The sequence below is a fragment of the Pseudophryne corroboree genome (assembly GCF_028390025.1).
Source record: "Pseudophryne corroboree isolate aPseCor3 chromosome 3 unlocalized genomic scaffold, aPseCor3.hap2 SUPER_3_unloc_37, whole genome shotgun sequence".
Classification (NCBI taxonomy): Eukaryota; Metazoa; Chordata; class Amphibia; order Anura; family Myobatrachidae; genus Pseudophryne; species Pseudophryne corroboree.
The window spans coordinates 914,749-942,724 of NW_026967527.1; the positions used below are offsets into that span (position 1 = coordinate 914,749).

Below are 27,976 nucleotides of genomic sequence, written 5' to 3' on the forward strand. Positions count from 1 at the left end.
ACAGTAACACCAGGGGATGTGTCTGGGTGATGACTGGAGAGGTGACTGCTGGGAATGGGACATTATACAGTAACACCAGGGGACGTGTCTGGGTGATGACTGGAGAGGTGACTGCTGGGAATGGGACATTATACAGTAACACCAGGGGATGTGTCTGGGTGATGACTGGAGAGGTGACTGCTGGGAATGGGACATTATACAGTAACACCAGGGGATGTGTATGGGTGATGACTGGAGAGGTGACTGCTGGGAATGGGACATTATACAGTAACACCAGGGGATGTGTCTGGGTGATGACTGCAGAGGTGACTGCTGGGAATGGGGCATTATACAGTAACACCAGGGGATGTGTCTGGGTGATGACTGGAGAGGGGACTGCTGGGAATGGGACATTATACAGTAACACCAGGGGATGTGTCTGGGTGATGACTGGAGAGGTGACTGCTGGGAATGGGACATTATACAGTAACACCAGGGGACGTGTCTGGGTGATGACTGGAGAGGTGACTGCTGGGAATGGGACATTATACAGTAACACCAGGGGATGTGTCTGGGTGATGACTGGAGAGGTGACTGCTGGGAATGGGACATTATACAGTAACACCAGGGGATGTGTATGGGTGATGACTGGAGAGGTGACTGCTGGGAATGGGACATTATACAGTAACACCAGGGGATGTGTCTGGGTGATGACTGCAGAGGTGACTGCTGGGAATGGGACATTATACAGTAACACCAGGGGACGTGTCTGGGTGATGACTGGAGAGGTGACTGCTGGGAATGGGACATTATACAGTAACACCAGGGGACGTGTCTGGGTGATGACTGGAGAGGTGACTGCTGGGAATGGGACATTATACAGTAACACCAGGGGATGTGTCTGGGTGATGACTGGAGAGGTGACTGCTGGGAATGGGACATTATACAGTAACACCAGGGAATGTGTATGGGTGATGACTGCTGGGAATGGGGCATTATACAGTAACACCAGGGGATGTGTCTGGGTGATGACTGGAGAGGTGACTGCTGGGAATGGGGCATTATACAGTAACACCAGGGGATATGTCTGGGTGATGACTGGAGAGGTGACTGCTGGGAATGGGACATTATACAGTAACACCAGGGGATGTGTCTGGGTGATGACTGGAGAGGTGACTGCTGGGAATGGGACATTATACAGTAACACCAGGGGACGTGTCTGGGTGATGACTGTATCACTGTGTGTGTCAGGTACCTATAAGGTGTCAGGATGTCACTGTCTATGTCTCCATGCAGGAGGAGGAGTATATAGAGGAACACAGAGGTCTGTACAAGGACGTGATGATGGAGAATTACCGGCCCCTCACATCACTGGGTAAGAGGAGACTGTCATGTATTGTACAGGGGAGAGCAGGTATGGGGCCCCCTATATACACACATCATCTGATAATCACATATATACACTGTACTCAGTCACTGTGTGTCTCCTACAGATGGGCCCAGTAACAGAGATACCCCAGAGAGATGTCCCCATCCTCTGTATTCCCAGGATTGTACAGAGGATAATCACAGGATCCCACAGGAGGATCAGGTAGGTGGGATTTATGGTCTCCCCAATATACCAAAGTGACTGTCACTATATGATCTGTAGAGGAGCTGTGTGTATTATACACTGATATTATACTGTTTCACCTCAGTTTAATGTGACTGTAAGCAAATGTCATTATAGTGGGTTTCTCTGACGTCCTAGTGGATGCTGGGAACTCCATAAGGACCATGGGGAATAGACGGGCTCCGCAGGAGACTGGGCACTCTCAAGAAATATTTAGTACTATCTGGTGTGCACTGGCTCCTCCCCCTATGACCCTCCTCCAAGCCTCAGTTAGATTTTTGTGCCCGGCCGAGCTGGATGCACACTAGGGGCTCTCCTGAGTTTCTAGGAAGAAAGTATATGTTAGGTTTTTTATTTTCAGTGAGACCTGCTGGCAACAGGCTCACTGCATCGAGGGACTAAGGGGAGAAGAAGCGAACCTACCTAAGTGGTGGTAGCTTGGGTTTCTTAGGCTACTGGACACCATTAGCTCCAGAGGGTTCGAACTCAGGCACCGATCTCGTCGTCCGTTCCCGGAGCGCGCCGCCGTCCCCCTTACAGAGCCAAAAGCAAGAAGAGGTCCAGAAAATCGGCGGCTGAAGACTTCTGTCTTCTCCAAGGTAGCGCACAGCACTGCAGCTGTGCGCCATTGCTCCTCCTGCACACCACACACTTTGGTCACTGATGGGTGCAGGGCGCTGGGGGGGGGCGCCCTGAGCAGCAATACTGACACCTTGGCTGGCAAACTGGCACCATATATAGCCCCAGAGGCTATATAGGTGCTTTTTAACCCCTGCCAGAATCCATAAAAATGCGGGAGAAAAGTCTGCAAAAAAGGGGCGGAGCTATCTCCCTCAGCACACTGGCGCCATTTTCCCTCACAGCTCCGCTGGAGGGAAGCTCCATGGCTCTCCCCTGCAGTCAATACACTACAGCAAAGGTTAAAAAAAGAGAGGGGGGGCACAATTTAGGTGCAGTATACAATATATATATATATATATATAGAGAGCTATAAAGGAAAACACTCTTTATAAGTGATATCCCGGTGATATATAGCGCCCTGGTGTGTTCTGGCAAACTCTCCCTCTGTCTCCCCAAAGGGCTTTGTGGGGTCCTGTCCTCTGTCAGAGCATTCCCTGTGTGTGTGCTGTGTGTCGGTACGGCTGTGTCGACATGTATGAGGAGGATAATGATGTGGAGGCGGAGCGAATGCCTGTAAATGTGATGTCATCCCCCTGCGGGGTCGACACCGGAGTGGTTGGACTTATGGAAGGATTACGTGAAAGTGTCAACTCCTTACACAAAAGGTCAACGACACAGAACAGCCGGCTACTCAGCTTGTGCCAGTTCCAGCATCTCAAATGTCATGGGGGGCTCTAAAAACGCCCGCTACCTCAGATGGCAGACACAGATTTTGATACGGATACCGTCTCCAGTGTCGACGATGATGAGACTAGTGTACCCTCCAAATAGGTCCACTCGTTACAGGATTGAGGCAATGAAAAATGTATTACACATTTATGATAATACCCCAGGTACCACATAAAAGGGTATTATGTTTGGTGAGAGAAAACTACCAGTAGTTTTTCCTGCATCTGAGAAATTAAATGAGGTGTGTGAGGAAGCGTGGTCTTCCCCCGGTAAGAAATTGATAATTTCTAAACGGTTATTGGCAGCGTACCCTTTCCCGCCAGAGGATAGGTCACGTTGGGAAACACCCCATAGGGTAGATACAGCGCTTACACGCTTATCAGAAAAGGTGGCACTACCGTCTCCGGGTACGGCCACCCTGAAGGAACCTGCTGATAGAAAGCAGGTGGTTACCCTAAAAGATATAGTCACACACTTGGGCATTATATTACGACCAGCCATTGCTTCGGCATGGATGTGCAGTGCTCCCGCTGTGTGGTCAGATTCCCTGTCGGAAAATAACTGGATAGGGACAATATTTTGCTGAAAATAGAGCATATAAAAGACGTGGTCTTATACATGCGTGACGCACAGAGGGATATTTGCCGGCTGGCATCAAAAATAAGCGCTAGGTCCATTGCCGCCAGACGGGGGTTATGGACTTGGCAATGGTCAGGCGATGCCGACTCGAATCGGCACATGGAAGTTTGCCCTATAAGGGGGTAAAATTGTTTGGGGATGGTCTTTCAGACCTCGTTTCCACAGCTACTGCTGGGAAATCGACTTTTTTGCCACAGGCTACCCCACAACAAAAGAAAGCACCGTATCATCAAGTACAGTCCTTTCGGCCCCAGAAAAGCAAGAGGGCTAGAGGCTCATCCTTTCTGCCGAGAGGCAAAGGTAGCGGAAAAAGCTGCAGCACACAGCTAGTTCCCAAGAGCAGAAGTCCTCCCTGCGTCCGGTAGGTCCACAGCATGGCGCTGGGGCTGCTCAGGCGGACCCGGGTACGGTGGGGGCCCGTCTCAGAAATTTCGGCGCCCAGTGGGCTCTCTCACATGGATCCCTGGGTCCTTCAAGTAGTATCTCAGGGGTACAGGCTGGAGTTTGAGACGTTCTTCCCCCCGCCGTTTCCTAAAATCTGCCTTACCGGCACCTCCCTCTGCCAGGGAGGCGGTGTTGGTGGCTATACAACACTATAATCACAACAAGTGATTGTCAAGGTGCCCCTCCTTCAGCAAGGAAGGGGTTACTATTCCACAATGGTTGTGGTACCGAAACAGAACGGTTCGGTGAGACCCATCTTAAAATTAAAATACTTCAACTTTTATATCAGAAGATTCAAGTTCAAGATGGAATCGCTCAGGGCGGTTATTACGAGCCTGGACGAGGGGGATTACAGGGTCTCCCTGGACATCAAGGATGCGTACCTGCATGTCCCCATTTACCCTCCTCACCAGGAGTACCTCAGATATGTGGTACAGGACTGTCACTATCAGTTCCAGACGCTGCCGTTGGAGTTGTCCACGGCACTGAAGGTCTTTACCAAGGTAATGGCTGAAATGATGATACTCCTTCGCAAGAAGGAAGTTTTCATTATCCCGTACTTGGACGATCTCCTGATAAAGGCGAGGTCCAAAGAACAGTTGGTAGTGGGGGTAGCACTTTCTCAGGAAGTGCTACAATAGCACGACTGGATTCTCAATATTCCAAGGTCACAGCTGGTCCCGACGACACGTCTTCTGTTCCTGGGAATGATTCTGGACACAGACCAGAAAAGAGTGTTTCTTCCAGTGGAAAAAGCCGAGGAGTTGTCATCTCTAGTCAGAGACATCCTAAAACCAGGACAGGTGTCGGTACATCAATGCACATGAGTCCTGGGAAAAATGGTAGTTTCGTACGAAGCATAATTCCATTCGGAAGGTTCCACGCAAGGACATTCCAGTGGGACCTGTGGGACAAATGGTCGGGGTTCCATCTACAGATGCAACGGCGGATAACCCTATCATCCAGAACCAGGGTGTCGCTGCTGTGGTGGCTGCAGAGGGCTCATCTACTAGAGGGCCGCAGATTCGGAATACAGGACTGGGTCCTGGTGACCACGGATGCCAGCCTTCGGAGCTGGGGGGCAGTCACAAAGGGAAGAAATTTCCAAGGACTGTGGTCAAATCAGGAGATTTCTCTTCACATAAATATCCTGGAGCTAAGGGCCATTTACAATGCCCTAAGCCAGGCAAGACCCCTGCTTCAAAACCAGCCGGTACTGATCCAGTCAGACAACATCACGGCGGTCGCCCATGTAAACAGACAGGGCGGCACGAGAAGCAGGATGGCGATGGCAGAAGCCACAAGGATTCTCAGATGGGCAGAGAATCATGTGTTAGCACTGACAGCAGTGTTCATTCCGGGAGTGGACAACTGGGAAGCAGACTTCCTCAGCAGGCACGACCTCCACCCGGGAGAATGGGGACTTCATCCAGAAGTCTTCCAAATGCTGGTCAACCGGTGGGAAAAACCACAGGTAGACATGATGGCGTCCCGCCTCAACAAGAAGTTGAAAAGATATTGCGCCCGGTCAAGAGACCCTCAGGCGATAGCGGTGGACGCTCTAGTGACACCATGGGTGTACCAGTTGGTTTATGTGTTTCCTCCTCTACCTCTCATACCCAAGGTACTGAGAATAATAAGAAGGCGAGGAGTGAAAACCATACTCGTGGTTCCGGATTGGCCAAGAAGAGCTTGGTACCCGGAACTTCAAGAGATGCTTGCAGAGGACCCTTGGCTTCTGCTGCTCAGACAAGACCTGCTGCAGCAGGGACCCTGTCTGTTCCAAGACTTACCGCGGCTGCGTTTGACGGCATGGCGGTTGAACACCGGATCCTGAAGGAAAAGGGTATTCCGGAGGAAGTCATCCCTACCCTGATCAAAGCCAGGAAGGATGTCACCGCAAGACATTATCACCGCATTTGGCGGAAATATGTTGCTTGGTGTGAGGCCATGAAGGCCCCGACAGAGGTATTTCAACTGCGTCGATTCCTGCACTTCCTGCAAGCAGGGGTGATGTTGGGCCTCAAATTGGGGTCCATAAAGGTCCAGATTTCGGCTCTGTCGATTTTCTTCCAGAAAGAACTGGCTTCACTGCCTGAAGTTCAGACTTTTGTCAAAGGAGTACTGCATATTCAGCCTCCTTTTGTGCCCCCAGTGGCACCTTGGGATCTCAATGTGGTTTTGGCATTCCTGAAATCACATTGGTTCGAACCACTTAAGACTGTGGATTTAAAATATCTCACGTGGAAAGTGGTCATGCTGTTGGGCCTGGCGTCAGCCAGGCGGGTTTCAGAATTGGCGGCTTTGTCTTGTAAAAGCCCTTATCTGATTTTCCATATGGATAGGGCAGAATTGAGGACTCGTCCTCAGTTTCTCCCAAAGGTGGTCTCAGCTTTTCACTTGAACCAACCTATTGTGGTGCCAGCGGCTACTAGGGACTTGGAGGATTCCAAGTTGCTGGACGTAGTCAGGGCCCTGAAAATGTATGTTTCCAGGACGGCTGGAGTCAGAAAAACTGACTCGCTGTTTATCCTGTATGCACCCAACAAGCTGGGTGCTCCTGCTTCTAAGCAGTCTATTGCGCGCTGGATTTGTAGCACTATTCAGCTGGCGCATTCTGCGGTAGGCTTACCGCAGCCTAAATCTGTAAAAGCCCATTCCACATGGAAAGTGGGCTTGTCTTGGGCGGCTGCCCGAGGGGTCTCGGCTTTACAACTTTGTCGATCAGCTACTTGGTCAGGGGCAAACACGTTTGCAAAATTCTACAAATTTGATACCCTGGCTGAGGAGGACCTGGAGTTCTCTCATTCGGTGCTGCAGAGTCATCCGCACTCTCCTGCCCGTTTGGGAGCTTTGGTATAATCCCCATGGTCCTTACGGAGTTCCCAGCATCCACTAGGACGTCAGAGAAAATAAGATTTTACTCACCGGTAATTCTATTTCTCGTAGTCCGTAGTGGATGCTGGGCGCCCATCCCATGTGCGGATTGTCTGCAATACTTGTACATAGTTATTGTTACAAAAATCGGGTTTTGTTGTGAGCCATCTTTTCAGAGGCTCCATTTGTTATCAAGGAAAAAAGAAACCAATCTGTGCGCAACAGGATTACCTTTTAAAATATAATAATTTTATTAATAATCCAAAAGTATGGATAAATAAAATAAAATAAAATATACAATATATACTATCTGATTCAGTGGTGACCTCACAATATTATTGAACAATTTAAGCAGATTTTAGACCATCCAAATCTTTATATAAAAACCCGCAATAATGCCATCATCACTTTAAACTTAAATAATGATATCGTATATAAAATATAATCCCTTAATGGAAAATACAGTGCACTGATTTTAAAAAAAGTAAATGTCCACATGTGCTGGCCAGCCTGTAAAAAAAGGGTGTATTTCACCTGTAGATTTAATCCAAAGGAATCAGCTTACTCTGTATGGATATTGTCTATATCACAGTCAGTGATTAAGATGGAAAAAAATCACCATATATTTAGACCGTTTGAATATCCTATAATTAGGTACCGTCAGTAGTAACAGATGTCTCCTTTGGTTGAACGGTAAGAATCTTCCCCGTATTACCGATATGTACGGCTGTTCAGTGGGGATATAATTGCCGAGCAGCCGTCTCCTGCTGGCTCTCGTACTTGTACTTAATTCACTTACTGTGCTCACCCTAGACCTCCGTCATCGGTATTTCACGCACCGGCATTCACTGCATCGCCCAATCACTCACAGAGTAGTGCGGCTAGATTTTCTTTAGCAGCCGGTGTCCCGTATACGGTGATGCACGGAGTCCCTTGCAGCGGGTTATGGGTGTAATATTTCACCAGCAATCACGGCAGTGGTGGCCGGCATTCACCGTGATGCTTGGCGGCTATCAGTTAGTGCAACTGAATTTACCTTTATACCCAGAGTCCGGTATAACAAAGTCGACAAAGTCCTTGGCAGCGGGCAACAATAGATGATCCAAAACAGAGGTCACTCCAGAGCTATTTGCTAACGCGTTTCTCGACCATTAGCCCCGGTCGTTTCATCAGAGGTAGATAAAAGGAAGTTCCCATCTAGCCGTATTTAAAGCCCCATACTAATTCTCCAAATACATACAGCTGATCGTTTTCCTCAACTCCCTAGAACAAATTTAAAGTGACAGCAGACATATATTTACATCATAGAACCAAATACCAGCAAGCTCAGGAATGGAATGGATAACACATGGGCATAGATGTAACCCCATTTCATCGAAATCATTTCAATAACAAAACCAAATTAATGAATACACCCACGAAGTGTTTTACAGTCTCGAATGGTGACAAAATATATATATATATACTTTATAAGTAAATAGTCATAATTAAATAATTATAAAATAAATCAATATATAAGTGAATAAATGAAATAAAAAACATTTAACTAATAATAGTGATATTTTGTTAATTGTGCGTATCACAATAAATCCTATACGTACATATTTAAATACATCTGTGGAGTCGACTGAAGGAAGAAAACAGACACAATCTGGAGAGATATATTTAAACTCATCCAGGTTATGTCTGACAACCATCCGTCAAGCCCACAACCATAATCCCATAAATATATAAAAAATAATATTAATAATAATAATAATAATAATAATAAACCTATATAATTATTACAATCTTATGTAAACTAAACTAGATTGGTTGTTAACTAGATACATGTACCCTTCTACACATATATTCTACCCTATAGACAGAAGTATAAAGGCCCAAAATCCATATATCCATATCTTTAGATAAAGCTCAAATACCCCCAGACTACCTTAATCATTCCTATTGTAAAGCCCAATTCAAATAGATAATTCCAAGATCCCATCAATGAGTGGATATTATCACTCACCAAACCCATAAAGGAACATTCAGACCTCTATACATTATTCAATTCGTATATAACCATTTGTTATCATACTGTTAACCGGGGTTCCTATCACGTGTTATATGGTGTGATTGGTGTGGCTGGTATGAGTCTTACCCGGGATTCAAAAATCCTTCCTTATTGTGTACGCTCGTCCGGGCACAGTGTCCTAACTGAGGCTTGGAGGAGGGTCATAGGGGGAGGAGCCAGTGCACACCAGATAGTCCTAAATCTTTCTTTAGAGTGCCCAGTCTCCTGCGGAGCCCGTCTATTCCCCATGGTCCTTACGGAGTTCCCAGCATCCACTACGGACTACGAGAAATAGATTTACCGGTGAGTAAAATCTTATTTTTTTTTTCTTTTTAGGTAGAACATCTGTCTGATATTAAAACAGAAGATACAGAGGGAGAAGAAGAGACATATGTGACTGATATAAAGGCAGAAGATATAGAGGGAGAAGAAGAGACGTATGTGACTGATATAAAGGCAGAAGATATAGAGGGAGAAGAAGAGACATATGTGACTGATATAAAGGCAGAAGATATAGAGGGAGAAGAAGAGACGTATGTGACTGATATGAAGGCAGAAGATATAGAGGGAGAAGAAGAGACGTATGTGACTGATATGAAGGCAGAAGATATAGAGGGAGAAGAAGAGACGTATGTGACTGATATAAAGGCAGAAGATATAGAAGGAGAAGAAGAGACGTATGTGACTGATATGAAGGCAGAAGATATAGAGGGAGAAGAAGAGACGTATGTGAATGATATAAAGGCAGAAGATATAGAGGGAGAAGAAGAGACGTATGTGACTGATATAAAGGCAGAAGATATAGAGGGAGAAGAAGAGACGTATGTGACTGATATAAAGGCAGAAGATATAGAGGGAGAAGAAGAGAGGTATGTGACTGATATAAAGGCAGAAGTTATAGAGGGAGAAGAAGAGACGTATGTGAGGGGTGATCAGCAGTGTAAGGAGGAGGAGATCCCTACAGATATCAGCACAGGTGAGTAATAAACACTTATTACAGAAGTCACATATTCTCATTGCTCAGTTACTACAGCAATATCTTATCCTACACCCTCCTCCGCCATCAGCCCTGTTCTCAGTTGGGTGTTTATAACAGAAGGTTATCCATGCCAAAAATCACATGGAGAGTTATTACGCACTTTACTATAATGTTATTCAAAATAACAAGCAGAAGTTTATTATTATTATTAAGGATTATATATATTTAGTAGTGATATATAGTAGTGGATGCAGAGGTGCACAGGTAACGGTGTAACACACGTGTAGAGAAAGATATATAAGAAGACAATCTCTTGTAATAATGGCTATTTGACATTCATTTCGTATGTGAATCGCAGCTTCTTAGTCAGTGATCACATGAGACAATATAGTTAGTGGAGAGGAACAGAGCGCTGTGACCAGACGCTTCCTAAGGCCGCGCGTCCCATGGTCACGGAATGGGTTTAGGTCACACGGGACCTGGCCAATTAGAGGATTCACGCTTACAATCGCCTGTTACTGACTCAACCCACTGGACGGTGGGCGGGTACAATGCCGCCACCACCAGACTCCTTGTTCCCGTGGCTCGGTTCTGCTCCGTATGCGTCGACACGCTGTCTTACCGCACCTGTGTGGTGATGACTGATCCCCACTGGTCACCTGACCAGGGCTCTTCATGGTAGTTGGCTGAAGGCGGAGCTTGGAGATGCCAGGGTTACCCTGGACAGTAGAACGGGACTACGTTTGGCATACCCCTGCTGGTCACAAGATGAAGCGGTCGTCTTGAGGAAAAAGATGTTTATTCGCTCAAATCAAGTCCTGAAAAGGCCCCTCCCTTTTCCCAGGGGATATCATACAGCCAGATGTTTACACAGAAAGAAGATGGTATAATACCTACACAGGGCTCACAGCACTCTTTATACAGTGATAATACTATCTCCAGGGGTAAGCCCTCCATATCTTTTCCATCCAATCAGGATAATAAATAAATTACACTGTAAAAGGAGATAACTGCATGAATCAGTTTCCTCCTTCCTGTCACAGGGTGGTAGGCCAACTTCTTTAGATTGTGCATGCCTGGTGCCTAACTACAACAGACGCCTGAGTGCAAGAAGTGGTCTCTCACGGGTACGCTGGCTCCTTCAAGAGACAACCCTCTCAACAGTTCTTTTGTACAGGCCTTCCTTCAGACCCCAGCAAGGTTTTGGACCTACAAAAGGTTATTCAATCCCTCCTGCAATCAGGAGTGAAGATACCAGTCCCTTGCTCTCAATATGGGACCGGGTTCTATTCAACACTATTCCTGATGCAGAAACCCAATGGATCTCATCGACCTATGGTAAACCTCAGATTTCTCAAGTATGAGTACCCAAGATCCTTATGGAAACACTACGCTCCATTGTTCTAGCAATGGAGCGGGGGGATTTCATGGTGACTAGACATTTAGGATGTTTACTTGCATGTTCCTATAGAACCTTCCCACCAAAAATTCCTACGGTTTGCTATTATTCACCAAAATTACCAATTTCAGGCATTGCCTTTATTGACTCTCCACTGCGCCCAGGGTCTTCACGAAAATTATGGCGGTTATGGCAGCACATATACGTTGTCAGGGAGTCAGAATTCTTCCTTATCTGGATGACCTGGAGGTACTAAACGACTATCTCCAGCTGACTATTTCCTTCCTACAACAACAAATATGGCTCATCAACTGGAAGAAGTCATCCCTCACGCCTTCACAGCGTATGATATATCTGTGAGCACTTCTGTAATCTCAAGTCCAGAGGCTCTTCCTGGCCCCGGAAAAAGTTACAGCAGTGGATACACCACTTGCTCAGCAGTCATCATGTGTCTTTACATTCGGCCATGCAAGCATTTGGATCCATGGTCTCCAGCTTCCACATGGTGAAGTACGCCCAGTTCCACTCCAGGCCTCTACAACACCTGATCCTGACCTGGATGAATGGACAACCACATCAGTTCAGGTCCCAGACGATAATCCTCTCTCAGAAGGTCAGACTGTCTCTAGTCTGATGGCTCCAGACGGCACATCTGAACAAGGAGCGACCCTTATGGATCCTGGATTGGGTACTGCTTACCACGGATGCCTGTCTCCAGATGGGGCACAGTAACTAGACATATTACCTTTCATCCCCTTTGGACTCCGGCAGAAATCTGCTTACCGATAAACGACCTTGAGTTATGAGTTGTCTACAGAGCACTCATTCTGGCGCTGGAAGTTCTTCAGGGCAAACCTTTTCAGATCCAGTCCAACAATGCCACAGCAGTAGTCAACCTAAACAATCATTGAGGCACCTTCAGTCGGTGGACAATGAAGGAAGTAGTTTGTATTCTGCAGTGGGCCGAACGCCACCTCCTAGCCATCTCTACGGTCTTCGGCCCAGGAGTTTTAAACTAGTAACTGGACTTCATCAGCCGTCACGATGTACACAATGGAGAGTGGTTCCTACACCCAGTGGTTTTCCAGCTCCTGCTACAAAAGTGGGGCCAGCCGGATGTGAACCTCATGGCCTCCAGACACAACAACAAGGTTCCAGTATATGAATCCATGACAAGAGTTCCTGAGGCAGCCTTCATGGATGCCCTGGCCATGCAGTGGACCTTCCATCTGCCATATGTTTTCCCTCTGGTTTCACTTTCTCCGAAGTTCAAACAAGAAGGAGGTACCATCAAAGTGGTAGTCCCGATATGGCCTATATGTCACTGGTTCTCCAATCTACAGAACCTATCCATAGACGCTTCCTTCCCACTTCCCCAGCTACCAGACTTGTCTGAAGGTCCCTGTCTACATCCAGATCTAGCTCATCTAAATTTGTTGGTGTGGCTCTTGAGTTATCCATCCTAAGAGCAAAAGGATTCTCAGTCGGTTGTCCAGACCATGCGTAAAGTGAGGAAGCTGGAATCTACCCGTATCTATTATCGGGTGTGGCATACATACCTTCAGAGGTGCACTGCAATGTGCTATAACCAACAGTTTTTTAGAGTATCTAGGATTCTCACCTTCCTCCAAGCTGGACTTCGCAACGTTGAAAATGCACATCTTGGTGCTTTCCATCTGGTTCCAATAATAAATTACTCCACTACCAGATGTTCGTACCTTTCTCCAAGGTGTTCTCCATGTTCAACCTCCATATGTAACTCTGGTAGTGCCATGGGATTTATCAGTGGTCCTCAAAGCTTTTCAGAAGCCTCCGTTTGAACCTCTGGAATCGGTGGATCTACAGTGGTTAACGAAAACAAAAGCCATATTCCTGCTAGCTATTGCTTCCACAGGGTATCAGATTTGGGAGTGCTGTCCTCTTGCTCCCCCTTTCTTATTTTTCATAGGGACAGGGTTGTTCTACGTACTAGGCCCAATTACCTTCCTAAGGTAATGTCCCAGTCACATATTAATGAGGTAATTGTGGTAGTAGCCTTCCTCTCTCCAAACTTTCGACTGGGCAGCCCTCCTTTGATGTTGTCATTGCTCTAAAGAGTTATGTGGATCGTTCCAGTTCCCTTTTGGAAATCAGACTCACTCTTTGTCCTTTGTGGCTTCAAAAAGAGGGGGTGACCAGCAGACAAACTGACTCTGGCCAGATGGTTTGTATGACTATATCAGAAGTGTACACTCAGGCTGACCTTCCTGTACCGACTACAGTTTGAGCTCATTCTATTCTCTGTGTGGGTCCTTTGTGGGCCGCACACCGTGGCGTGTCTGCAGGACAACTGTGCAAGGTGGGTACATGGTCTTCTATCCTTTCTTAGGTTGTATGCCTTTGATAGATTCACTTCCCAAGATGCTTCATTTTGATGCCGGATTCTTTTATCCACTCAGGAGCATCCCTTCCCTGAAATAACTGCTTTGGGATATCCCCATGGTAATCCCTGTGGAGCCCTATGAAACCCAAAGAAGAAAATTAGAGTTATGGTCAAACTTTCTGTGACCGGACGGTCCCGTACGACAGCCCTCACCGCTTCGTGTCCCGTCCCCAGTCACAGAATGGAGTTTTAGGTGTCACAGGACCTGGCCACATAGGGGATTCCCTCTTACCGTCAGTAACTGCCTGTTACTTACTCCACCCACTGCCCAGTGGGCAGATACTACACTTCCACCACCAGACTCCTCGTAGCCATGGTGTCTGGAACCACGGTTCTGCTCTGTATGCATCAACACACTCTTACCACACCTGTGTGGTGTTGACGAATCCCCACTAGTTGCTTGACTAGGCCTCTACCCGGTAGCTGGCTGGAGGCAGAGCTTGAAGACACAGGGTGCTCCCAGGACAGCCACAAAATGGAGCTAGGTTTGGCCTAGCTCTCCAGGTCACAAGATGAAGCGGTTGTCTTGAGGCAGATGTTTATTTGTTCAAATAGCCTTCAAAAAGACTCTTCCCTATTGCTAGAGGCAACAGCATACAGCAAGATGTTACAGCAGAAAGTAGTTGGTATAATACAACTCTGAAGCTCACAAGCCTCCTCTTTTTATACAGTAAAACCACACTGCATCTCAGCGGGTAGTTCCCCCTTCCCTGAGTCCTTTCCATCCAATCAGTATATCTTACAAAAATATAAATAAGTTACATTTAAAAGGATATAAGTACTTGAAGCAATTTCCTCCTTCCTGTCACACACAAAGTTTGGTGTCCTTTAAAGTCCATTCCTTACTACCAGGGAGTTTACAATTTGCCTATAATACATTTATCATATAGCTTCAAAATACGGTTTGTATTTGATTTCCCAAACAAATGTTCCTCATTCTTCCTGCATATACCATTCAGGATTCGTATATCAAACCCATACCAATCCATACCACTTGCTAATATAGAGACCTCATAGATAGAGATTTGCTTCACAATTCATGAGGAAACCAATGATTATGGGCATTCTGTACGGATGTCCTGGAGAAGGTATCCAGACCATCCCTGTGTACAGAGTGGGGATCATGTAAAGAGGGAGAGAATTCCTGTTGGTGGTTTCTTTGAACACCTTGTATTTTCAGGTCTACAGCATCAGCTAAAGTAGCTACTGGAAGGACCTGGCTATAGGCCCCTGGGCTAGGGGAAGGGCCTGGTTATAGGCTCATGGGCTAGGGGAAGGGCCTGGCTATAGGCCCCTGGGCAGCAGATGCTTGGTCAAATAAAATACCTAGCTAATATTTATAGGGGCCCTGTCTTCTGGAGACAAATTAGGTGATACTAAACGTCTCTGGCAAAAGTGACGGTATAATTATTCTCATTCTCCATCACGTCAGCATTTTAGACTTAAGAAACTATAGGTCAGTAAGACAATACAGTAAGAAACAATAGGGGTCAGTAAAACAATACAGTAAGAAACTATAGGTCAGTAAGACAATACAGAAGGAAACTATAGGCCAGTAAAACAATACAGTAAGAAACTATAGGTCAGTAAGACAATACAGAAGGAAACTATAGGCCAGTAAGACAATACAGTAAGAAAATATAGGTCAGTAAGACAATACAGTAAGAAACTATAGGTCAGTAAGACAATACAGTAAGAAACTATAGGTCAGTAAGACAATGCAGTAAGAAACTATAGGTCAGTAAGACGATGCAGTAAGAAACTATAGGTCAGTAAGACGATGCAGTCGGAAACTATAGGTCAGTAAGACAATACAGTAAGAAACTATAGGTCAGTAAGACAATGCAGTAGGAAAGTATAGGTCAGTAAGACGATGCAGTAGGAAACTATAGGTCAGTAAGATGATGCAGTAGGAAACTATAGGTCAGTAAGACAATACAGTAGGAAACTATAGGTCAGTAAAACAATACAGTAGGAAACAATCTAATAAGCCCTTTTACATGAGCTCCTAACACCGCACAACTGCACAGTACGGCGACATTTGCACGAGAAAATTAAACATTTGCAGTAAAACCTTTGGAGAATTATCACCAATAACTTATTGTGGATAATTGGATAGGGAGTTTTTGTGAGCAACTGAATCCCCCCCATAAAGTGTTTATACATATGATTTTACATTGCGATTACCGCTGGAGGAAACTCTGCCACAATAGAATTTAACGTGTAATATAGCCCGTCCTGGTATGAATAAGATTTATTGGGTGTAATTTATTACTGAACTGGATTATCAGCACTGAATCAATTACCCCCCAATATAATATACATGCTGATTATTAACAACAAACACACTTGTTTCTTATTACTTTATTTACCTCTTTATACATTTACCTTTCTGTTTAATATATCACTGATTTATCTTACATACTTTACTGTACTAAATAAAGGTTATATATTATTTCTAAGTGCGCAAACAGGACAGCACTTTCTCTTTGGTGTTTTATTATAGCAATATCCATGTCACCTCTAGTAATCCCACATGAGCGTCCATGTCTCCTCTAGTAATCCCACATGAGCGTCCATGTCACCTCTAGTAATCCCACATGAGCGTCCATGTCACCTCTACTAATCCCACATGAGCGTCCGTGTCACCTCTAGTAATCCCACATGAGCGTCCATGTCACCTCTAGTAATCCCACATGAGCGTCCATGTCACCTCTACTAATCCCATATGAGCGTCCATGTCACCTCTACTAATCCCACATGAGCGTCCATGTCACCTCTACTAATCCCACATGAGCGTCCATGTCACCTCTAGTAATCCCACATGAGCGTCTATGTCACCTCTACTAATCCCACATGAGCGTCCGTGTCACCTCTAGTAACCCCACATGAGCGTCCGTGTCACCTCTAGTAATCCCACATGAGCGTCCGTGTCACCTCTAGTAATCCCACATGAGCGTCCGTGTCACCTCTACTAATCCCACATGAGCGTCTATGTCACCTCTACTAATCCCACATGAGCGTCCATGTCACCTCTAGTAACCCCACATGAGCGTCCGTGTCACCTCTAGTAATCCCACATGAGCGTCCGTGTCACCTCTAGTAATCCCACATGAGCGTCCGTGTCACCTCTAGTAATCCCACATGAGCGTCCGTGTCACCTCTAGTAATCCCACATGAGCGTCCGTGTCACCTCTAGTAATCACACATGAGCATCCGTGTCACCTCTAGTAATCCCACATGAGCGCCCATGTCATCTCTAGTAATCCCACATGAGCGTCCGTGTCACCTCTAGTAATCCCACATGAGCGCCCATGTCATCTCTAGTAATCCCACATGAGCGTCCGTGTCACCTCTAGTAATCCCACATGAGCGTCCGTGTCACCTCTAGTAATCCCACATGAGCGTCCGTGTCACCTCTAGTAATCCCACATGAGCGTCCGTGTCACCTCTAGTAATTCCACATGAGCGTTCGTGTCACCTCTAGTAATCCCACATGAGTGTCCGTGTCACCTCTAGTAATCCCACATGAGTGTCCATGTCACCTCTAGTAATCCCACATGCACTTTCAGCGTTGATCAAGCTCCAGTCCAAGCATTTTAGTTTGTTTTGTTTTAAACATAAAAGCAAAGCCAGCACTATAGTACGAGTTAGAGTATTATAAATTGTACCCTATGACATCCTGGGTCTTGTCTACTCATTTTATAATTATTTGCCAATTTTTATTTCCATAATGTATTTTATTTCCAGCAGATGGACACACAAGCAGGAATATCTCAGAAGGACATCTAATGTTATCCCCGGATTTTGACATAAAAGATAATGATAGTAGACAGGATTCTCCAGGAGATAACCCCATTAACCCACATCCAGCTCTATCAGCTGATCCCTCTGATCCTGGGAAATGTTCTCCTGATCACTCTGATATTTTTGCATCTGTTACAGCTCTGACAGTAGATATAGAGTTTCCCTGTTCTATAGATGCCAAATGTTTTACACAGCACACAAAGTTTATTACCTATCAGCCTGCTAAGACAGGTGAGAAGCCATTTCCATGTTCTGAGTGTGGGAAATGTTTTACACTGAAATCAAATCTTGTTACGCATCAGAGAACTCACACAGGTGAGAAGCCATTTTCCTGTTCTGAATGTGGTAAATGTTTTACACAGAGCTCAAATATGATTAAACATCAGAGAACTCATACAGGCGAGAAGCCATTTTCCTGTTCTGAGTGTGGGAAATGTTTTTTAAGTAAATCGAATCTTATTACACATCAGGGTACTCACACAGGTGAGAATCCATTTCCATGTTCTGAGTGTGGGAAATGTTTTTTAAGTAAAGCACATCTAGTTTCACATCAGAGAACTCACACAGGTGAGAAGCCATTTTCCTGTTCTGAGTGTGGGAAATGTTTTTTAAGAAAATCAAATCTTATTACACATCTGAGAAGTCACACAGGTGAGAAGCCATTTTCCTGTTCTGAGTGTGGAAAATGTTTTTTAAGAAAATCGGATCTTATTACACATCAGAGAAGTCACACAGGTGAGAAGCCATTTTCCTGTTCTGAATGTGGGAAATGTTTTTTAAGTAAATCAAATCTTATTGCACATCAGAGAAGTCACACAGGTGAGAATCCATTTCCATGTTCTGAGTGTGGGAAATCTTTTTTATGTAAAGCACATCTAGTTTCACATCAGAGAAGTCACACAGGTGAGAAGCCATTTTCCTGTTCTGAGTGTGGGAAATGTTTTATAAGTAAATCAAATCTTATTACACATCAGAGAAGTCACACAGGTGAGAAGCCATTTCCATGTTCTGAGTGTGGGAAATGTTTTTTAAGAAAAGCACATCTAGTTTCACATCAGAGAACACACACAGGTGAGAAGCCATTTTCCTGTTCTGAGTGTGGGAAATGTTTTATAAGTAAATCAAATCTTATTACACATCAGAGAAGTCACACAGGTGAGAAACCATTTCCATGTTCTGAGTGTGGGAAAGGTTTTTTAATTAAAGCACATCTTGTTAGACATCAGAGAACTCACACAGTTGGGAAGCCGTCCCATTCCCTGAGTGTGGGAAATAAATCAGCTCTTGTTGAACACAGACATTATCCAAGTGAGGAACCATTTTAATATTCTGGAGTATAATCATCATTGCCATGCATTGTTCCTCAAGGTTCTGTCCTATCTCCGATACTTCTTGCAATCTACCACTGGGTGAAATAATCAGACGTCATGACCTGGCCTACCACTGCTATGCAGATGACTTATCTTCTGCTCCATGTACTGAGCACCCAACACCAATCCTAAATGGGATGGTGATGATATCCCGTTGGACAGAATGCTGGCTGTCAATATACCACCAGCGGCATCCCGGCCACCAGAATACCGGCAGTGGGGTGAGTGCATAGAGTTCCCTTGCGGGCTCCCTGCGCTCGCTATGCTGCAGGTGCGGTGGTTCGTTGCACTGACCACAGGTATTATTCCCACTCTATGGGTGTCATAGACATCCACAAGTGAGAATAGCTGTGGCGAGTGCTGTCGGCATTCCCGGATGTCGGGATTTCAGCGTCGGGATCCTGAACGCCGGGATATTAACTACATCCCATCCTAAATGGTTGTCTAGCAGAGCTCCAGGGGTGGATGATGCCAGTTGGCTGTGACTCAGTCTTAGTGATACGTAATAGAAGCTCACCAACAAAGGACAAGACTACAGCTTTACCAAGCATCATGACTTATGCTTTGGGGTTCAGAGTTACAAAATGCTGACTGCGGAATCTTTGTGTTGTCCCGGATTGTGGCCGACACAGACATCAGGTATCCGCCACATTCAAATCCTTGTTCTTCCATCTGTGGACCATAGCCAGACTCCAGCACTTGATTCCCTCAGAAGATCTGCCTACAGTCATACATGTATTTGTATACTCTCACATAGACTACTGCAATGTCCTCTACCTGGGTCACCCAGCAAATGAATTGCACCACTTGCAGATGGTACAGAATGCAGCAGCCAGTCTGTTACCTAACCAGCCCCTTCCTGCCACATAACACCCATTCTCTACTCCCTCCACCGTCTGCCTGTAAGATGGGAAATCTATTTCATAACCGGCTTACTGACCTTCCCAGCCCAACATTACATGGTCCAAGGTATCAGAAGCAGCTTCTGCCTCCTTACTGCCTCACTTGTTTATTTCTGCAGGTAAAAGGACTGTTACCAGTAGTACCAGGAAACTCCCATAATGCATTTGGGGGTCAAACTTTTAGCTTTGGAGCCCTGGCCATGGAACTTGCTGCCTCGCACAGTCCATGAGGCCTCCACCCTAGAGCCCTTCACAAGCAGGCTGATGACTGACCTGTTACTCATTTCATTAATGTACCTCTAGTTCTTACATATATCCCACATGCTTAGTTCTTTGTTCTGTTGTTTATTTTGTATCTTGTGCTTTGTGTAAATGTTTAATTCCAGTTTGCAGTATCTATATTGCTGCACGACAATATGGTGGCCATAGGAACGTGTTTCCACTTCTAGTTTCCCATTCTTATGTCATCTGATCATCTTAATCAGGAGTGTTGTGGGATACAAGATCCTATCCATATATACATTACCATGTGCATTAGAGTCACCCGGGTTCCATCTGCGGTGGTTTGTTGTATGTTACATCTATATGGTGCGGATACTCCTCTGTATGATTCCATAATAAAAGCTTTTGTTTGCAGCTAATTATTACATTATAGCTTTTTTGTCTGTTTTATATTCCCGTCTGAGTAATTCCGCCCTTATATGTCTAATCCCGGAGTGGACCCCAGAAGATTATAAGTGACCTCTATGAGTTTCCATCATTCTGTATCGTATAAGCATACGTGTAAGAGCTTGTATGGCGGTCACTGTCCGTCACATTCAGGTGGTAGAATGGAAGTGGGACTATCTGGACTGTGAGAGGGACGTGGACACTATCCTGCTATTACTGTTTGGACACGTGGGGTGTGAATCCTCCCTACAATATTACACTATTGTGTTCTTTATCTGTGTATGAAATACAAATTGCTCCCACGTCTGCATCTTGCAGGCTGTTATATAAGCCCCTATAGCTGTTATAGATATATATAATTATGTGTAAGACTGAATACTGTATCTGCACTGTGTGTGATGCCCAAGCTATACGCCATATGTAATTATGGAAAGATAATAAGCATTAGAGGCTATTACAGATGTGTCCTCATACATCCAGCCTCAATATACCACACAGTGGGAGAAGCCTGGCGTGAGTGAGCTGACAGGTCTCGTACAACTCTGCTGGTATCAGGTGGCTTTTATGCAGAGTAGAGACGCACCAGGAGACTTTGCTGAGTAATGTGACACTTGTATATATGTGCGACTGAGTCTCTAGGGGAATCATATTAGCTGCAGGATGGATTTGCTCTGTGACTCCGCTGCACTTTTTGTAGGCGGGGATCTCGCTGAAAAAAAAGTGCTCACTGCCTGACAGGTATTGGGCACTTTTAGGTGAATTCGGCAGGCCGGGTGAAGGGGGTGAATCAGGCTAATTGGATTCCCCTATATACGTAGCACAGCACAAGTCACACACAGATATACAAGTCAGCACAGTCCACTGTGGGGTCCTGCCAGCGTTACGTTCGTGTTGGTGCAGCAATCGGATATAAGAGGTGCGCAATCCTCTCCCAGGTGTAAAGAACACAGAGACCGGCTTCACTCTCACTTCCAAATACAGCTACAAAGTCTAAATCCCCAAATCCCAGTATATAGAAAGGACAGTTCTATAATCTAGTATGTGTATCAGCCACAGTCACTATAACAGACCCTCCAACATGATCCGCCCCACTAGGTACAAAATGCTCTGTTTCTGGACTTCCCTCTTAAATTATGATTTCCATCACCTGTGTTGAACTAGTTAAATGATAAGAAAGCTGTTTCTTCACAGGTGATTGCAATAATAAATTAAGAGGGAAGTCCAGAAACAGAGCATTTTGTACCTAGTGGGGCGGGTCATGTTGGAGGGTATGCTATAATATGGTGATAGTCGGTACACGGGGGCTTATTGGGATAATCATGTCACCCACTTACATGTCACATGACCTACTGCTTACATGTCACATGACCTACTGCTTACATGGCTGTTGCTGATGTGTACTAGAGATGGAGCCTCCATTATCTAGGCTCTTTGTGTGACTAGGCGCACCTAGTCACTGCGAGCATCTCCGTCTGGATGGGATATGCGCCTGGACGGAGATGCGCCACATTCACTTGAATGGAGAGGGTCTCCATCCGCGCTCCTGGACAGAGTCCGTCTGAATGGGAGCGTCTCTGTGCACTCCCGGTGTGACTAGGCGGATGGATCGCGTAGTCACGCCTGGGCCAGCTAAGATAACACTGGCTCCATCTGTATGTTACTATTCTAACCCAGGATATCTAATTCCTAATTTGGTTTTAGATTTGTTTTCCTCCCCAGGAAGGGAGATCCAAAAATATTGCAATATTTAAATATTACTGTTACCCTTCGGCGGCACTCCGGGCACTTCACAAGAATAGACCACACCACGTTTTTAAGTCAACGTTTCAGAGTTCATTGAACTTTTTCATCAGGACGATACAACACAATACATTTCACTCACCTAAATACCTCTGTCCTCCCCTCCACGGCGCACACCGCCCGCCGCCTCCCGCTCCGTAAAAACTGACGTCATCGCTAGGAGTCTGGCGTCGGCATCATCGTCACTGGAGGGTGGGACCAGAGCACCCAATGTTATAACAGAGATGAGCGGATTCGGTTTTACTCGGATTTACCCAAATCTCCTTATTGGCTCACGGACATCACGTGTTTTGATAAGCCAATAAGAAAAATCCAGAAGAAAAGAACTTGCGATAATTCTGGTGTTAAGAACCGAGTAAAACCGAACCCGCTCATCTCTACATTATACAAAAATTTTCTCTAACGTCCTTGTGGATGCTGGGACTCCGTCAGGACCATGGGGGAATAGCGGCTCCGCAGGAGACTGGGCACAAAAGTAAAAGCTTTAGGACTACCCGGTTCCTCCCCCTATGACCCTCCTCCAAGCCTCAGTTAGATTTTTGTGCCCGAACGAGAAGGGTGCATGCTAGGTGGCTCTCCTGAGCTGCTTAGAGTAAAAGTTTAAATAGGTTTTTTATTTTCAGTGAGACCTGCTGGCAACAGGCTCACTGCACCGAGGGACTAAAGGGAGAAGAAACGAACTCACCTGCGTGCAGAGTGGATTGGGCTTCTTAGGCTACTGGACATTAGCTCCAGAGGGACCGATCACAGGTCCAGCCATGGATGGGTCCCAGAGCCGCGCCGCCGGCCCCCTTACAGAGCCAGAAGACAGAAGAGTTCGGGAAATCGGCGGCAGAAGACGTCCTGTCTTCAATAATGTAGCGCACCGCACCGCAGCTGTGCGCCATTGCTCTCAGCACACTTCACACTCCGGTCACTGAGGGTGCAGGGCGCTGGGGGGGGGCGCCCTGAGACGCAATAAAAACACTTTTGATGGCAAAAAATACATCACATATAGCTCCTGGGCTATATGGATGCATTTAACCCCTGCCAGTTTTCCTTAAAAAAGCGGGAGAAAGGCCGCCGAGAAGGGGGCGGAGCCTATCTCCTCAGCACACAAGCGCCATTTTCCCTCACAGCTCTGCTGGAAGGACGTCTCCCTGACTCTCCCCTGCAGTCCTGCACTACAGAAACAGGGTAAAACAAGAGAGGGGGGGGCACTAATTTGGCAAATCTATACAGCATCTATATAAGGGAAATACACTTATATAAGGTTATCCCTGTATATATATATATATAGCGCTCTGGTGTGTGCTGGCAAACTCTCCCTCTGTCTCCCCAAAGGGATAGTGGGGTCCTGTCCTCTATCAGAGCATTCCCTGTGTGTGTGCTGTGTGTCGGTACGTTTGTGTCAACATGTATGAGGAGGAAAATGGTATGGAGGTGGAGCAATTGCCTGTAATAGTGATGTCACCCCCTAGGGAGTCGACCCCTGACTGGATGGTCTTATGGAAGGAATTACGTGATAGCGTCAGCACTTTACAAAAGACTGTTGACGACATGAGACAGCCGGCAAATCAGTTAGTGCCTGTCCAGGCGTCTCAAACACCGTCAGGGGCACTAAAGCGCCCGTTACCTCAGATGGTCGACACAGACACGGACACTGACTCCAGTGTCGACGGTGAGGAAACAAACGTGATTTCCAGTAGGGCCACACGTTACATGATCACGGCAATGAAGGAGGTTTTAAACATTTCTGATACTACAAGTACCACAAAAAAGGGTATTATGTGGGGTGTGAAAAAACTACCCATAGTTTTTCCTGAATCAGATAAATTAAATGAGGTGTGTGATGAAGCGTGGGTTTCCCCCGATAAAAAACTGCTAATTTCTAAAAAATTATTGGCATTATACCCTTTCCCGCCAGAGGTTAGGGCGCGTTGGGAAACACCCCTTAGGGTAGATAAGGCGCTCACACGCTTATCAAAACAAGTGACGTTACCGTCTCCTGATACGGCCACCCTCAAGGAGCCAGCTGATAGGAAGCTGGAAAATATCCTAAAAAGTATATACACACATACTGGTGTTATACTACGGCCAGCAATCGCCTCAGCCTGGATGTGCAGTGCTGGGGTGGTTTGGTCGGATTCCCTGACTGAAAATATTGATACCCTGGACAGGGACAGTATATTATTGACTATAGAGCATTTAAAAGATGCATTTCTATATATGCGAGATGCACAGAGGGATATTTGCACTCTGGCATCAAGAGTAAGTGCGCTGTCCATTTCTGCCAGAAGAGGGTTATGGACGCGACAGTGGTCAGGTGATGCGGATTCCAAACGGCATATGGAAGTATTGCCGTATAAAGGGGAGGAGTTATTTGGGGTCGGTCTATCGGACCTGGTGGCCACGGCAACGGCAGGAAAATCCACCTTTTTACCCCAGGTCACTTCTCAGCAGAAAAAGACACCGTCTTTTCAGGCTCAGTCCTTTCGTCCCCATAAGGGCAAACGGGCAAAAGGCCACTCATTTCTGCCCCGGGGCAGAGGAAGAGGGAAAAGACTGCAGCAGGCAGCCTCTTCCCAGGAACAGAAGCCCTCCCCCGCTTCTGCCAAGTCCTCAGCATGACGCTGGGGCCTTACAAGCGGACTCAGGTACGGTGGGGGGCCGTCTCAAGAATTTCAGCGCGCAGTGGGCTCACTCGCAAGTGGACCCCTGGATCCTGCAGGTAGTATCTCAGTGGTACAAATTGGAATTCGAGACGTCTCCCCCTCGCTGGTTCCTGAAGTCTGCTTTACCAACGTCCCCCTCCGACAGGGAGGCGGTATTGGAAGCCATTCGCAAGCTGTATTCCCAGTAGGTGATAATAAAGGTACCCCTCCTACAACAGGGAAAGGGGTATTATTCCACGCTGTTTGTGGTACCGAAGCCGGACGGCTCGGTGAGACCTATTTTAAATCTGAAATCATTGAACACTTACATACAAAGGTTCAAATTCAAGATGGAGTCACTCAGAGCAGTGATAGCGAACCTGGAAGAAGGGGACTATATGGTGTCTCTGGACATCAAGGATGCTTACCTACATGTCCCAATTTGCCCTTCTCACCAAGGGTACCTCAGGTTTGTGGTACAGAACTGTCATTATCAGTTTCAGACGCTGCAGTTTGGATTGTCCACGGCACCCCGGGTCTTTACCAAGGTAATGGCCAAAATGATGATTCTTCTTCGAAGAAAAGGCGTCTTAATTATCCCTTACTTGGACGATCTCCTGATAAGGGCAAGGTCCAGGGAACAGTTAGAGGTCGGAGTAGCACTATCTCAAGTAGTGCTACGGCAGCACGGGTGGATTCTAAATATTCCAAAATCGCAGCCGATTCCGACAACACGTCTGCTGTTCCTAGGGATGATTCTGGACACAGTCCAGAAAAAGGTGTTTCTCCCAGAGGAGAAAGCCAGGGAGTTATCCGAGCTAGTCAGGAACCTCCTAAAACCAGGCCAGGTGTCAGTGCATCAATGCACAAGGGTCCTGGGAAAAATGGTGGCTTCTTACGAAGCGATTCCATTTGGCAGATTCCACGCAAGAACTTTTCAGTGGGATCTGCTGGACAAATGGTCCGGATCGCATCTTCAGATGCATCAGCGGATAACCCTGTCTCCGAGGACAAGGGTGTCTCTCCTGTGGTGGTTGCAGAGTGCTCATCTTCTAGAGGGCCACAGATTCGGCATTCAGGACTGGGTCCTGGTGACCACGGATGCCAGCCTGAGAGGCTGGGGAGCAGTCACACATGGAAGAAATTTCCAGGGCTTGTGGTCAAGCATGGAAACGTCATTTCACATAAATATCCTGGAACTAAGGGCCATTTACAATGCCCTAAGTCAAGCAAGGCCTCTGCTTCAGGGTCAGCCGGTGTTGATCCAGTCGGACAACATCACGGCAGTCGCCCACGTAAACAGACAGGGTGGCGCAAGAAGCAGGAGAGCGATGGCAGAAGCTGCAAGGATTCTTCGCTGGGCGGAAAGTCATGTGATAGCACTGTCAGCAGTGTTCATTCCCGGAGTGGACAACTGGGAAGCAGATTTTCTCAGCAGACACGATCTCTACCCGGGAGAGTGGGGACTTCATCCAGAAGTCTTCCAAGTGATTGTAAACCGTTGGGAAAAACCAAAGGTGGACATGATGGTGTCCCGCCTCAACAAAAAACTAGACAGGTATTGCGCCAGGTCAAGGGACCCTCAGGCAATAGCGGTGGACGCTCTGGTAACACCTTGGGTGTACCAGTCAGTGTATGTGTTCCCTCCTCTGCCTCTCATACCAAAGGTACTGAGGATTATAAGACGGAGAGGAGTAAGCACTATACTCGTGGCTCCGGATTGGCCAAGAAGGACTTGGTACCCGGAACTTCAAGAGATGCTCACGGAGGATCCGTGGCCTCTACCTCTAAGAAGGGACCTGCTTCAGCAAGGACCCTGTCTGTTCCAAGACTTACCACGGCTGCGTTTGACGGCATGGCGGTTGAACGCCGGATCCTGAAGGAAAAAGGCATTCCAGATGAAGTCATCCCTACCCTGATCAAAGCCAGGAAGGATGTAACTGCACAACATTATCACCGTATTTGGAGGAAATATGTTGCGTGGTGCGATGCCAGGAAGGCCCCGACAGAGGAATTTCAACTAGGTCGTTTTCTGCATTTCCTGCAAACAGGACTGTCCATGGGCCTAAAATTAGGTTCCATTAAGGTTCAAATTTCGGCCTTGTCGATTTTCTTCCAGAAAGAATTGGCTTCAGTTCCTGAAGTCCAGACTTTTGTAAAGGGGGTACTGCATATACAGCCTCCCTTTGTGCCTCCAGTGGCACCCTGGGATCTCAATGTGGTTTTGGATTTCCTAAAATCACATTGGTTTGAACCACTTGCCACAGTGGATTTAAAATATCTCACATGGAAAGTGGTAATGCTGTTGGCCCTGGCTTCAGCCAGGCGCGTATCAGAATTGGCGGCTTTATCCTATAAAAGCCCTTACCTGATATTTCATTCGGATAGGGCGGAATTGAGGACTCGCCCTCAATTTCTCCCTGAGGTGGTTTCAGCGTTTCACCTGAACCAACCTATTGTGGTGCCTGCGGCTACTGGGGACTTGGAGGATTCCAAGTTACTGGATGTAGTCAGGGCCTTGAAAGTATATGTTTCCAGGACGGCTGGAGTCAGGAAATCTGACTCGCTGTTTATCCTGTATGCACCCAACAAGCTGGGTGCTCCTGCTTCTAAGCAGACTATTGCTCGTTGGATTTGTAGTACAATTCAGCTTGCGCATTCTGTGGCAGGCTTGCCAAGCCAAAATCTGTCAATGCCCATTCCACAAGGAAGGTGGGCTCATCTTGGGCGGCTGCCCGAGGGGTCTCGGCTTTACAACTTTGCCGAGCAGCTACGTGGTCAGGGGAAAACACGTTTGTAAAATTCTACAAATTTGATACCCTTGCTAAGGAGGACCTGGAGTTCTCTCATTCGGTGCTGCAGAGTCATCCGCACTCTCCCGCCCGTTTGGGAGCTTTGGTATAATCCCCATGGTCCTGACGGAGTCCCAGCATCCACAAGGACGTTAGAGAAAATAAGAATTTACTTATCGATAATTCTATTTCTCGTAGTCCGTAGTGGATGCTGGGCGCCCATCCCAAGTGCGGATTGTCTGCAAT

The 27,976-nt window shown here is 46.4% G+C and overlaps 1 protein-coding gene across 2 annotated transcripts; it reads left to right on the forward strand.

Moving 5' to 3' along the window:
* The first annotated feature begins 1,279 nt into the window (after positions 1-1,279).
* On the forward strand, positions 1,280-20,465 carry LOC134984124 (zinc finger protein 436-like). Of its 2 annotated transcripts, none has more exons than XM_063949750.1 (4): positions 1,280-1,354; positions 1,473-1,570; positions 9,294-9,933; positions 17,508-20,465. In XM_063949750.1, the coding sequence occupies exons 1-4, from the start codon at positions 1,321-1,323 to the stop codon at positions 18,887-18,889; spliced, it is 2,154 nt and encodes a 717-aa protein (XP_063805820.1). In that variant the 5' UTR covers positions 1,280-1,320; the 3' UTR covers positions 18,890-20,465. The 2 variants fall into 2 exon arrangements, with proteins under 2 accessions (XP_063805820.1, XP_063805821.1); XM_063949751.1 differs by having other exon boundaries at positions 17,511-20,465.
* The last annotated feature ends 7,511 nt before the right edge of the window (positions 20,466-27,976 follow it).

Excerpts from the sequence above, each read along its gene's own strand:
- LOC134984124 (XM_063949750.1), top strand. The coding sequence starts at position 1,321 with ATGATGGAGAATTACCGGCCCCTCACATCACTGG. Across the intron at positions 1,355-1,472 it reads CCGGCCCCTCACATCACTGG|ATGGGCCCAGTAACAGAGAT; the intron begins GTAAGAGGAGAC and ends TGTCTCCTACAG. Across the intron at positions 9,934-17,507 it reads CCCTACAGATATCAGCACAG|CAGATGGACACACAAGCAGG; the intron begins GTGAGTAATAAA and ends TTTTATTTCCAG.